Below are 14,473 nucleotides of genomic sequence, written 5' to 3'. Positions count from 1 at the left end.
GAGATGGCTCATCTCATGAAAGCTACACACATGTCGGCGCACCAGCGGTGGTGGTGAAGACCACAAACGACCACGTAACTCAATTAACAGCTGCGAAAAACTGGGGGAGAACAATGGACTGTTGGCGGCTTTATAGACTCGCCTTTCGACTTTTTCTGTTGAGGAGTACTCCCAAACATGACTCTGAGAAACAACACAAGCGGGGGTGACCTGAAAGAACCGCCCCAGGCTATAACTTAGCCTACCCAACTGCATGCATCCCCTATAGTTGGCAAACGTGCCCAAGTAGTGCCAAAGGAAGCGGGGGAGTGCTGTGTTCTAGACCCTAGGCGTCAAGCTATCTGAAATGTACAATGTACTACCACCTAATGGCCAAAACTGGCGTCCTTTTTAGAGGCCTAAAGATTCGGGACGACTTACCTACTCTTTTTCCAATATTACAGTTAACTCAATTAAATGTGCTGTCGATGTTGCACTACATGATACGATAGTAGAAGTGGAGGACAATTTAGTGAAGTAACTATAGTCGAGTTGGTGTCACCAGATCCCTGACAGCTAGCAGCGTTGTTGCCAGCTTCCAACTGCGAAACGCAGAAGGGTGCAGACGAAAACAGGTAGCCCTATGTAGAGCTGTGACAATACTGAGGCGTTGCCATAGAGAAGTTTACAAAATCACGTTACCTAATTGGTTGAGGGTAGACGTGCAAAGCTGCCACACACAGTCCACTGCAACTGTCAAGTAGCTTCTTACACAAACTCCACTGCATCTACTCTGGCAATTTGTAATTAATATACAGAGTGAGTCACTAACTATTGCCACCAAGAATAACTCCGAAAGTATGATAGGAGCTGAAAAGTTTGTGTACGAAAGTTGCATGGGACAACGGGGGCCACAATATGACGTTGGTTTTTTTTTTTTTTTTTTTGCTAGGTGGGGTCGCTTCGGAGATATGGTCATCTTTGTTTTTTTTTAATGGGATGCTATATTTTGGTACTTACTTTCTGATAGTAGCTATCTAGACGAATCCAATGATGTGTAACAGTAAGGTCTTTGAAGGTCAATGCAGGTCACAAAGGTGGCATGAACGTCCATTTACAGAAAGTGTTCGAAGTGATGACCAATGGTGTCAATGCAGTGCTGTAATCTTCTTATCATGGATTTAGTGGTACTCCTTATCACATCAGTACTTATAGAAGTACATGCTCTGATAATTCTCTCTCGCATATCTTCAGGTGTAGTTGGAATGTCTTTATAAAGAGTGTCTTTTACAAATCCACACAAGGAAGAATCCAGAGGCTGTCAAGTCTGGCGAACGAGCTAGGCATGACACATCTCCTCCACATCCGATACAACGATTTGGGAATTGTCTCTGCAACTCATTTCTAGCCATCAGCAAAAAATGTGCCGGATACCCATCATGTTCATACCACATTGTGTTCCTTGTTCCTAAAGATATTTCTTCCAATTACAGACCTAATATTTCTTGCAGGAATGTGGTGTACTTCCAACTTTAAGATTTCCTTCGATGCGTTAGGGGCCTATAATTCTCTTCTCCAGAATCTCACACCATACATTCAGCGATCACGGTTTTTCGTGTGCAACTTGCTGCAGCCACCCTGGATTTTCAGTTGCCCAATAATGCATGTTATGCAAATTAACACTTCTGTAGTTCATGAATGTAGACTCATCAGTAAATAAAATCAAATTAATAAATGTGTCATCACTTTGAATATGAAGTTGAGCCCATAGGCAGAATACAATCCATACCAGTTGATTCTTGATGGAGACTGTTATGGTAAGGATGATATTTATGGCCATGCAGAGCACGAACAACACTACCCTGGCTGATGAAAAATTCCCTTTCGATATGACGCAAACTAACACAGGGATCTTAAACCACAGTGGCAAGAGTACCTATTTCCGTTTCCTCGTTAGTAACTTTCCTTTGCCGGATATGTTTCTGATGCATTAAAGATCCAGTTGTTCTCAATTTATCATACGCATATTTAAATGTACGACGTGTAAGGTGAGTACCTTGAGGATATCTTTAAGCGTATAAGTCTCTAGCTCTCAATGAATTTCGTTGGCATTCTCCGTAAATGAGAAGCATATCGACTTGTTCTTCGAAGGAATACATCATTCACATTCGCTTGATTCGGCGATACTAGTCTTACCGTTCCTATTACTGTTGTATTGCGAAGCTGTCGAATGGTGGTTATACACTACTGGCCATTAAAATTACTACACCACGAAGATGACGTGCTACAGACGCGAAATTTAACCGACAGGAAGAAGATGCTGTGATATGCAAATGATTAGCTTTTGAGAGCATACATACAAGGTTGGTGCTGGTGGCGACACCTACAACGTGCTCACATGAGGAAAGTTTCCAACCGATTTCGCATACACAAACAGCAGTTGACCGACGTTGCCTGGTGAAACATTGTTGTGATGCCTCGTGTGAGGAGGAGAAATGCGTACCATCACGTTTCCGACTTTGATAAAGGTCGGATTGTAGGCTCTTGCGATTGCGGTTTATCGTATCGCGACATTGCTGCTCGCGTTGGTCGAGATCCAATATGAAATCGGTGGGTTCAGGAGGGTGATACGGAACGCCGTGCTGGATCCCAATGGCCTCGTATCACTAGCAGTCGAGATGACAGGCATCTTATCCGCATAGCTGTAACGGATCGTGCAGCCATGTCTCGATCCCTGAGTCAACAGATGGGGACGTTTGCAAGACAACAACCATCTGCACGAACAGTTCGACGAAGTTTGCAGCAGCATGGACTATCAGCTCGGAGACCATGGCTGTGGTTACCCTTGACGCTATTTCAGCAAAAAAGTGTTAGACAATGTCTAGAATAGATATGAAGAAGTTTTCTGCCTTGCACTATGCAGTAGCTTGTAAAGTGCCTGATCTTACAAAAATATCAATTTCAGTCCAATGAGAACTATGGAAATGAAATACACGGTTGCTATATACGTTTCATTTCTTTTCAAAGTAATACATTTTCCTCAAAGTATTACATGTACAAATACAAAGCGCACTTAAAGAGTTCGGTGAGCGGTCTGAGAAAATAAACAGGAGTTACAAACAAAATACTTTTATTGGCCTTCAAAGTAATCACTGTAAGATACAACACACTTGTGACTCCGGTTGTAGAGTTGTTGAAAACCGTTAGCAAACGCTTCTTGTAGAATAGCTAGAAATACCGTGGTCAGTGTTGGGTATCCACCTCATTACTAGAGATGAGACCTGAGAATACCAGTACGATCCAGAGGCCAAGCGACTGTCAGTGGCACGTTTTCATCGCCTTTACCGCCTCCCGAGAAAGTCAGCTGACAAAATTCAAGATTAAGACGATGTTTATCGCCTTTCACGACGGCAAGGACTTTAACTACCATGAATTTCTACCTGAAGAAAGTGTGAGACATCATGCCATTGACTGTCTCTCAGTCTCCGGACCACATTGGTAGCACCAAGTTCAAATGGCTCTTAGCACCATGGGACTTAACTTCTGAGGTCATCAGGCCCCTAGAACTTAGAACTACTTAAACCTAACTAACCTAAGGACAATAGTCACATCCATGCCCGAGGCAGGATTCGAACCTGCGACCGTAGCGCTCGCGCGGTTCCAAACTGCAGCGCCTAGAACCGCTCGGCCACTCCGGCCGGCGGTAGCACCAAGTCTCATCTCCTGTAATGATGCGAATATCCAACAATGTGTTACTCCACGAAAAGTATTTGCTGACAGTTTCCAATTGCTTTACACCCGATGTCAGAAGTAGCTAATGGTGATTACTTCGAAGGCCAGTAAAGCTATTTCTTTTTTTTTCAACTTTTGTTTCCTTTATTTTCTGAGGTCACAGAGTTTGCAGTGTGTCCAACACTTGGCGTTAGTGGTGTAGTGCCTTGACAAGGTGACGAAAAAGTAAGGAAAGACTCTTTATGTGTTGGAATGTGCGAGATGTCTTATCTGTTACAACAGTACGCCGTGCATTCTTAAAGTTATCGAATAGAACCGCCATGTAAACAGACCACTGTGCGTGTATGTCGACAATTTTGGGACGCTGGTCGTTTCTGTAAACAGAAGAGTGCTGGTCGACTAAGTGTGGCAGATGCAGACGTGGAGGGGGTGACGGACAGTTTCGTACGCAGTCGAAAATAAGTAAATAAATAAATCAATCAATCAACAGTCCGCACGAGCCACGAACTTGGAACACCACAGCAAACTGTTTGGAAGTTTTTGCGATGGTGGTTACATTTCAAACTGTACCGTCTACAACACTTGCAACAACCAAAATCGGAAGATTATGGTCAGTGCCTTTAACTTTCCATCACGATGCAGGAAGTAATTGGGATGAACATTTCGCCTTCAAGCAGCTATTCGCTGACGAAGCACAAAGGTTAGCTGGCACAATGTGAGTGTGGGATACTGTATATCCTCTTGAAATTGTGGCGCATGAACGAGAATCGCCTAAAGGTGATGTTTTCTGTGCAATGTCGCAGTGGAAGATGAATGGCCCGTTTTTCTTCTGTGAGAAGACTGTGACTGGTACCTTTCACATTGATATATTGCAGCTATGGTTGTTCCCGTAACTTACTACTCATTCCGAGAATTTCATCTTCCAACAAGATTGGGTACACCTTCATTGGAGCAGCGATGTAGGTGCTACGTAAACCACGAACTTTAGCGTCGCCGGATTGGGTATAGTAGTGACGATGGTGTGGCTCTGTTCCCTTGGCACCTAAGGTTGCCTGACCTAGCGCCTTGTGACTTTTTCCTATGCGTTTTCATTAAAGACCGTGTTTACGTTTCCCCACTGCCTAGAACACTGGAACAACTCAGAAAACGCATCAGCCTTGCTGTGTTGACCGCTGACAGGATGTTGCTACATAAGCGTTAGAACGAACTTTACTCCCGCTTGGACGTGTGTCGTGTGACGAGAGCGGCATTATAGAACATTTGCGGAGTGCAAGATGCAAACTTGATGAGTTTACAGTTCCATTTGTACATGTAATACTTTCGAAAACATGTAGCCTTGAAAACTAATGAAACATTTACAGTAACACTGTACAAACAGAAAGCTCATCAATGATGGCAATTGCTTCTAGCGATCTTTGCAACACTTGCAGTCATTTACTAAGGTAAAATACAAATGTCGCAGAAGCCAATGTAAAATAAAAGCAACTGAGAAACAAAGAACATAACAAGCATTGCACTAAAAAGACATCACAGAATGTATACAACTCAAAATAAAGCTGGCTAAGATGTACACCCCACCCTCCATGAACCATGGACCTTGCTGTTGGTGGGATGGCTTGTGTGTCTCATCGATACAGGTAGCAGTACGGTAGGTGTACCCACATCGGAGTGGCCTCTGTTGAGAGGTCAAAGAAACGTATGGCTCATGAAAAGGTGGCAGCATCCTTTTCAGTAGTTACACCTGGATAACAGACTAATCTGGCGTTGTAACATCAACCATACGGCCTTGCTGTGCTGTTACTGCAAACACATCTACAACTACGTGATTACTTTGCTATTCACAATAAAGTGCCTGGCAGAGGGTTCAATGAACCACCTTCAAGCTGTCTCTCTACCGTTCCGCTCTCCAACGGCGCGCGGGAAAAATGAGCACTGACATTTTTCTGTGCGAGCCCTGATTTCTCTTATTTTGTCGAGATGGTCATTTCTCCTTATGTGGGTGGGTGCCAACAGAATGTTTTCGCAATCGGAGGAGAAAACTAGTGATTGAAATTTCATGAGAAAATCCATCTCAACGAAAAACGCCTTTGTTTTAATGATTGCCAGTCCAATTCACGTACCATGTCTATGGCACTATCTCCCCTATTTCGCTATGATACAAAACGAGCTGTCCTTTGAACTTTTTCAGTGCCATCCGTCAGTCCCACTTGATGCGGGTCCCACACCGCACGGCAGTACTCCAGAACAGAACGGACAAGTGTGGTGTAAGCAGTCTCTTTAGTAGACCTGTTGCACCTTTTAAGTTTTCTGCCAATGAATTGCAGTCTTTGGTTTTCTCTACCCACAACACTATCTATGTGATCGTTCAAATTTAGGTTATTCGTAACTGTAATCCTTAAGTATTTAGTTGAATTTACAGCCTTCAAGTTTGCGTGACTTATAGTGTAATCGAAATTTACCGGATTTCATTTAGTACTTATATGAATAACTTCACACTTTTCTTTATTCATGGTCAACAGCCACTTTTCGCACCACACAGATATCTTGTCTAAATCATTTTGCAATTCGTTTTGGTATCTGACGACTTTGCAACACGGTAAATGACAGCATCATCAGCAAACAATCTAAGAGGGCTACTCAGAATGTCTTCTATGTCGTTAATATAGATTAGGAACAATAGAGGACCTATAAGACTTACTTGGGGAACGCCGGATATTATTTCTGTTTTACTCGATGACTTTCAGTCTATTACTACGAACTGTGACCTTTCTGACAGGAAATCACGAATCCAGTCGCACAACTGAGGCGATATTCTATAGGCACGCAGTTTGGTTAGAAGACGCTTGTGAGGAACGGTGTCGAAAGCCTTCTGGAAATCTAAAAATATGAGATCAATTTGTTATCCCCTGTTTATAGCACTCAATACTTCATGAGTATAAAGAGCTAGTTGTGTTTCACAAGAACGATATTTTCTGAATCCGTGCTGACTATGGGTCAATAAATCGTTTTCTTCGAGGTAATTCATAATGTTCGAACACAGTATATGTTCCAAAACCCTACTGCAAATCGACGTTAGTGATATGGGCCTATAATTCATCGGATTACCCGTTTTTCTCTTTTACGGTATTGATGTGACTTGAGCAATTTTCCAGTCTTTTGGTACGGATGTGAGCGACCGGTTGTATATAGCTGCTAAATATGGAGCTATTGTATCAGCATACTCTGAAAGGAACCTGACTGGTATATAATCTGGACCGGAGGCATTGTCTTTATTAAGTGGTTTAAGCTGCTTTGCTACACCGAGGATATGTACTACTATGTTTCTCATCTTTGCAGTTGTTCTTGATTGGAATTCTGGAATATTTACTTCATCTTCTTTGGTGAAGGATTTTCGGAAAACCATGTTTAATAACTCTGCTTTAGTGCCACTGTCATCAGTGACTTCACCGTTGTTATCGCGCAGTGAAGGTATTGATTGCATCTTGCCACTGGTGTGCTTCATGTATGACCAGAAACTCTTTGGGTTCTCTGCCGGATTCCGAGACAAGTTACGTTGTGGAAATTATTATAAGCATCTCGCATTGAAGTACGCACTGTCTCTCGAACTTCTGCAAAACTTCGCAATCTTGGGGATTTTGCATTCCTTTAAATTAGCATAATTTTTTTGTTGCTTCTGCGACAGTGATTTGAGTCATTTTGTGTACCATGGGGGATCAGTACCATCACTTATTAATTTATGCGGTACACATCTCTCAACTGCCGTCGATACTATCTCTTTGAAATCATTCTAAGCTTACATGATTAGAACGGAAGAAGTGGAGGCTGTCTCTTAAAAAGGCGTTAAGAGCATTTTTATCAGCTTTTTTAAATAAATGTACTTGCATTTCTTTTTGACGGTAGAGGGTGTTAACGGTATTCAGCCTAACAGCAACTGCCTTGTGGTCGCTAATCCCTGTATTTGTCACGATACTCCCTATTTGTCCAGGATTATTTGCTACTAAGAGGTCAAGTGTGCTTTCGCAACCATTTACGCTTCGAGTGGGCTCATGAACTAACTGTTCAAAATAATTTTCTGAGAAAGCATTCAGTACAATTTCGGATGACGTTTTATGCCTGCCGACGGCTTTAAACGTATAATTTTTCCAGCTTATCGAGGGTAGATTGAAGTCACCACCGACTATAATTGTGTGATTAGGGTACCTATTTGAAATGAGACTCAAGTTTTCTTTGAACTGTTCACCAACTATATGTTCTGAGTCGGAGGGTCGGTAAAACGAACAAATTAATAGTTTAGACCGATTGTCAAGTATAACCTCTACCCATGCTATTTCGCAGGAACTATCTACATCAATTTCGTTACAAGGTAAACTGCTTCTGACAGCAATACATACTCTTCCACCAAATGTATTTAATCTATCTTTTCTGAAAACTGTTAGGTCGTTTGAAAAAATTTCAGCTGAACTTATTTCCGGCTTTAGCCAGCTTTCTGTACCTATAACTATTTGAGCTTCAGTGCTTTCAATTAGGGCTTGGAGCTCTGGTTCTTTCCCAACACAGCTACGACAATTTATAACTACAATACCGATCGTTTCTACAACTACCTTACTGTATTTTACCTGCCCCCTTTAGACGGACGCCTTTTCTGTGGTTTCCTGAGTCCCTCTAACCTAAAAAGCCACACAGTCCCTTCCACACAACTCCCGCTACCCGTGTAGCCGCTTCCTGTGTGTAGTGGACTCCTGACCTATTAAAGTGGAACCCGGAAACACACCACCCGATGGCGCAAGGAATCTGCAGCCTACACGGTCACAGAACCGCTTGAGTCTCTGATTCAGACCCTCCACTTGGCTCTTTACCAAAGGACCACAGTCGGTTCTGCAAATGGTGAGCTCCGCCTTAATCTCGCGAACAAGACTGGCAGGGGAAACTACAGCCGTGACTTTTCCCAAGGGCATGCAGCTCTACTGAATGGTTAAATGATGATGGTAGCCTTTTGGGTAAAATATTCTGGAGGTAAAATAGTCCCCAATTTGGATCTCCAGGTGGGAACTATTAATGAGGATGTTGTCATCGGGAAAAACAAAACTGGTGTTCTGCGTATCGGCCCACGGAATGTTGGATCCCTTGATTGGGCAAGTAGAAAATATAAAAAAAGAAATGGATAGGTTGTAGTTATAGTGGGATTTTATGAAGTTCAGTGGCAGGAGGAATAGGACTTCTCGTCAGGTGAATATGGCGTTATTAATACAAAATGAAATAAGGGTAGTGCAGGAGCAGGTTTAAAAGTTAATAAGAAAATAGGAATGTGGGTAAGTTACTATGAACAGCATAGTGATTGTTTTATCATAGCCAAGAGATACTCGAAGCGCACACCCACCACAGCAGTGCAAGTTTACATACCAGCTATCTCTGCAGATGATGAAGAGATTGAAGAAATGTATCATGAGATAAAATAAATTATTTATATGGTTAAGGGAGACGAGAATTTAATTGTGATGGGAGACTGAAATTCGACAGAAGGAAAAGGAAGCGAAGGAAAAATTGTAGGTGAATTTGGACTAGGGGAAAGGAATCAAAGACAAAGCTGCCTGGTAGAATTTTGCGCAGAGCATAATTTAATCATAGCTAACACGTGGTTTAAGAATAATAAAAGAATACATATGTGGAAGACACCTGTAGACACTAGAAGGTTTCAGATTGATTATATAATGGTAAGGCAGGGATTTAGGAATCAGATTTTAAATTGTAAGACATTTCCAGGCGTTGATGTGGACTCTGGCCAAAATTTTTTGGTTACGAACTGTAGATGAAAACTAAAGAAATTGCAAGAAGTTAGAAAATTAAGGATATGGAATCTGGATAAGTTGAAAGAACCATGTATTGTTGAGGGTTTCAGAGGGAGCATTAGGAAAAGGTTGAATAGAACAGGGTAAATGAATACAGTAGAAGAAAAAAAAATGAAATAGTGAAGTCAGCAGAGGATCAGATAGGTAAAAAGACAAGTCCTAATAGAAATCCTTGGATAACACAGGTGATATGGTATTGAATTTAACTGATGAAAAAAGAAAATATAAAAATCCACCAAATGAAGCAGGCGGAAGGGAATACAAGTGTCTAAAAATGACATTGACAGGAAGTGTAAAATGGCTAAGCAGGAGCGGCGAGAGGAAAGAAAATGAAATGATCATATGGCACTTAATGGCCGGGATATCCCCTTCGGTGTTTGGCCGCCGTATTGCAAGTCTTTTTAGTTGACGCCACTTCGACGACTTGCGTGTCAGTGATGATGAAAATGATGAAGGACGTACAACACCCAGTCCAATCGAACCTGGGCCCCCTTGCTACGCTACCGCTGCACTACGGAGGGGGACGCCAGAGGACAAATGTAAGGATATAGAAGCATATATCATTACGGGTAAGATAGATATTGCCTGCAGGAAAATTAAAGAAACCTTTAGAGAAAATGCAACATGAATATCAAGAGCTCAGATGGAAAACCAATCCTAAGCTAAGAAGGGAAAGCTGAAAGGAGGTAGGAGTGTATAGAGGGCCCATACAAGAGACACGAACTTGCAGGTAATGTTATAGAAATAGAAGAAGACGTAGATTACAAGGAGATCGGTGACGTCCATGAGAAGAATTTGATAGAGCTCTGAAAGACCTAAGTCGAAACAAGGTCCAGGGAGTAGACAGTGTTCTGTCAGACCTACCAATAACCTTTGGAGAGCCAGCCGTGACAAAATTCTTCCATGTGGAGTGCACGATATATGAGACAGGAGAAATGCCCTCAGACTTCAAGAAGAACGTAGTAACTCCAATTCGAAAGAAAGCAGGTGCTGACAGGTGTGAATATTACCGAACAGTCAATCTAATAAGTCATGGTTGCAAAATACTAACATCAGTCCTTTACAGAATAATGGAAAAACAGATAGAAGCCGACCTCGGAGAAGATCAGTTTGGATTCAGGAGAAATGTAGGAACTCGCGAGGCAATACTGACCCTTCTACTTCTCTTAGAAGATAGGTTAAGGAAAGGCAAACCTACATTTATAGCATTTGTAGATTTAGAGAAAGCGTTTGACGGTTTTGTCTGGAATATTCTCTTTGAAATTCTGAAGGTAGCAGGAGCAAAGCATGGGGAGGGAAAGGCTATTTACATCTTATACGGAAACCAGGCAGCAGTTATAAGAATTGAGGGGCATGGAAAGGAAGCAGTGATTGAGAAGAGAGTGAGACAGGGTTGTAACCTGTCCCCAATGTTATTCAATCTGTATATTGAGCAAGCAGTAAATGAAATCAAAGAAAAATTTGGAGAAGGAATTAAAGTTCAGGGAGAAGAAGTAAAAACTTTGAGAATCACCGATGAGATTGTCATTGGATTAGAGACAGCGAAGGACTTGGAAGAGCAGTTGAACAGAATGGACACTGCCTTGAAAGATGGGTACAAAATGAACATCAACAAAAGCAAAATAAGGATAATGGAATGTAGCCGAATTCAATCAGGTGATGCTGAGGGAATTAGATTAGGAAACGAGACACTTAAAGTAGTGGATGAGTTTTGTTATTGTGGCAGCAAAATACCAGATGATGGCCGAAGTAGAGTGAATATAAAATGTACACTGGCAACGGCAAAAGACACGTTTCTGAAGAAAAGAAATTTGTTTACATCGAATATAGACTTAAGCATTAGGAAGTATTTTCTGAAAGTGTTTGTATGATGTGTAGCCATGTATGCAAGTGAGACACGGACGATAAACAGTTTAGAGAAGGAGAGAATAGAAGCATTTGAAATGCAGTGCTAGAGAAGAATGCTGATGATTAGATGGGTAGATCACATAACTAATGATGAGGTACTGAACAGAACTGGGGAGAAAAGAAATGTGTGGCACAACCTGACTGGAAGAAGGAATGGGTTGGTAGGACACATTCTGAGACATCAACGGATGAAATGAAATGAAACGTCGTGTGGCTAAGGCCTCTCGACGGGTAAACCGTTATCAGTTTAGTATTCAAGGGAAGTGTTGGGGGTACAAACCGTAGAGAGAGATCAAAAGCTGAATACAGTAAGCAAATTCAGACGGATGTAAGCTGAGTATTTATTCAGGGATGTAGAGGCTTGCACAGGATATAGTAGCATGGAGAGCTGCATCAAACCGGACTTCTGACTGAATACTCCAACAACAAGGACATACACTTCCGGCCCCGGGATTCGGTCGGTAAAAATTGACACAGACTTTCTCGTCTCCTGTGGGATTCAGAATTTCAATATTAACGAATCTGTGCTGATGTGAAGCGCGAAACATAAGAAATGTTCGACATTAGCCCAGCAACACCAAAAGAAAATTATAAGGAGCAAACGAATTAAACCGTAAATATAACCTGGTGACCATCAAACAAGTTAAAACATAAGAGAGTACACACATGCACACACTCACACTTACACACACACACACAAATCGCACGAGTATTTACGACGATAAAGATGTAACATATATTGATACAGCAATACTTACATAGCGGGACGAGTGTCGTTTGCTCACCGGAAGACACAGCAACTGACTGGATGTTGCTCTGTAAGGGCACAGTGCCACAACTTCGACAAGAAGTCACTTGGACCGATAAAAGGTCACCAACTAGACAGCCGGCAGAGCGATAATTTAAATTGATTCATAACTGCCGTAGGTCATCGTTCGCCTGTGCATGTGGACACAATTATCGTACAGTCTCGGAAGCGTTAATGAATCCATTGTCAAACTGTACAGTGGAGTACTTCAAGGTAACACGTAGGTTTACTAGCAGTCTTAAAATAACTGAACTTCATAAACCATACTTTTGTGAAGCACTGTTACGTTCACGCTCATATGGATCCACAGTTTTGTATAAGCAAAGAACTGATGTAGGGCACTGTATCCTCGTTTAATACTAAAGGTAAGAGATGAGGTTCAGAAACAGCTTGAAAGCGATAACAGCGTGGTCGTTCTAAAATTAATTTAATCCGGTCAAGCGTTCACGATTCTGCAACGATAGTTGTAACACCGCATTGGAGTATTTAATAAAGTAGTCCCACAAAACGCCTAATGCGTCCTACATTCCTAAGTTTGTTGAATTCCAAATCTGCGCACATCAGTCCTATCTATTTGCACGTTTCGTTCGACGTACGAGTCATCTTCACTACTCAGCAACTATGTGTGTGAGTGACTGCAAGAGCTATTGCATGACAAATGTAAGTGAAGGGGATAGGAACATAGCATAGGACTATCGGACATGGTCAAAAAGTGCCAGTAGTGACAACTGTTTTAGTTTTAAATTACTGCTAGCAGTGACACCAACCACGAAAAAACGAAATTCACGGTTTCGTAGTTCGCGTGTACTTTAATTGTGAAAAAGAGGGAATAAATTAATATTTCCTCAAATAAACGTTTCAAACTGAATCTCCGACATGTACAGCGAAGATAACGGCGAGGAAGGTCGGTATGACCCCTCCGAAATCTTAAAACTTTGATAAATATGCTAATGCAGCCCATTCCTTAGCAGAAGAAGATCTCCATATTACGGAGATGCAAGTTTTAATAACATCTCGCAAAACAAAAGCTGCAGTATCAAATACGTTACTAGATAAGCGATCGGCATCTGAAGCGTCTAACAAAGTAGTTACGCCAATATCACCTCAGGACAGCAACAGAGAAGACATTGGCCACTCGATGGAGTTTGTGCTCGACAAAAAGGGGGTTCCTCATGGAAAAGAGAGGATGGTTTCATCAGAACAATGCCGTTCCAGCCTCTGAGACGGTAGAAGTAAGAGTCATAATAAGGTTAGTCAGTTTATGAGAAACCCAAAATCAACAGTCACAGCAAAGACCTCCGAATTTTTACTAGACTACTGATAACGGTATTTTTGTGTTATATATGGAAATGTAGTCAAATTAAATCAGGTGATAATGAGGGAATTAGATTAGGAAATGAGACACTTAAAGTAGTAAAGGAGTTTTGGTATTTAGGGAGTAAAATAACTGATGATGGTCGAAGTAGAGAGGATATAAAATGTAGACTGGCAATGGCAAGGAAATCGTTTCTGAAGAAGAGAAATTTGTTAACATCGAGTATAGATTTAAGTGTCAGGAAGTCGTTGCCACTGTTAACCAGGAATTCCCACTAACTACCTCTGTTGTTGTACAAGAAAATTGAATCTTGCAATCTACAAAGGTAATGGGTCCTTGTAGTAACTCTTGTTGTCCAGCTTCATTTGGAGTTATTGAAAAGCTATCAACACTCTTGTAAACTGGCATTCTGCTCCGTCTTCTATAAATCCTCCTCCTGTACGGCATGGCTGTGTGTATAGTGCGGCTGCCTTGAGTCGAATGAGCCTGCAGCTGCCTCGCTAACGGATGTTGTCACTGATAAGACTGGGCGCGGCAGGAAGTAGCGCGCTAAAAATCCAACATGGCGACCAGGAAGACCCTTTTCCAGCGAACCGCGCTTAGTTGGAACTATAGCGCGGTCCTGCGAGCTCTAGCGGCAGCCAGGCGAACCTCGTTCAAGGTCACCTGCCTTACGTAGCTGCTGCGTGCTGATAAACACAGCCATGCATTTGTATGGAGTGTAGCCATGTATGGAAGTGAAACATGGACGATAACTAGTTTGGACAAGAAGAGAATAGAAGCTTTCGAAATGTGGTGCTACAGAAGAATGCTGAAGATAAGGTGGGTAGATTACGTAACTAATGAGTAGGTATTGAATAGGATTGGGGAGAAGAGAAGTTTGTG

At 41.9% G+C, this 14,473-nt stretch overlaps 1 protein-coding gene across 1 annotated transcript in view; it reads right to left on the bottom strand.

Moving 5' to 3' along the window:
* Window positions 1-12,280, bottom strand: part of LOC126240910 (arylsulfatase B-like) — a 140,629-nt gene extending 128,349 nt beyond the window's left edge. The window contains exon 1 of the mRNA XM_049947962.1: window positions 12,224-12,280. Coding sequence (XP_049803919.1) covers window positions 12,224-12,225 — 2 coding nt within the window. The 5' untranslated portion in view covers window positions 12,226-12,280. The remainder of the gene's footprint in view (window positions 1-12,223) is intronic.
* Window positions 12,281-14,473: the final 2,193 nt, after the last annotated feature.

The sequence above is a fragment of the Schistocerca nitens genome, chromosome 1, assembly GCF_023898315.1.
Source record: "Schistocerca nitens isolate TAMUIC-IGC-003100 chromosome 1, iqSchNite1.1, whole genome shotgun sequence".
NCBI lineage: Eukaryota > Metazoa > Arthropoda > Insecta > Orthoptera > Acrididae > Schistocerca > Schistocerca nitens.
Note: the sequence above shows the minus strand (reverse complement) of the source record. Positions and strands in the feature narration are given on the sequence as shown.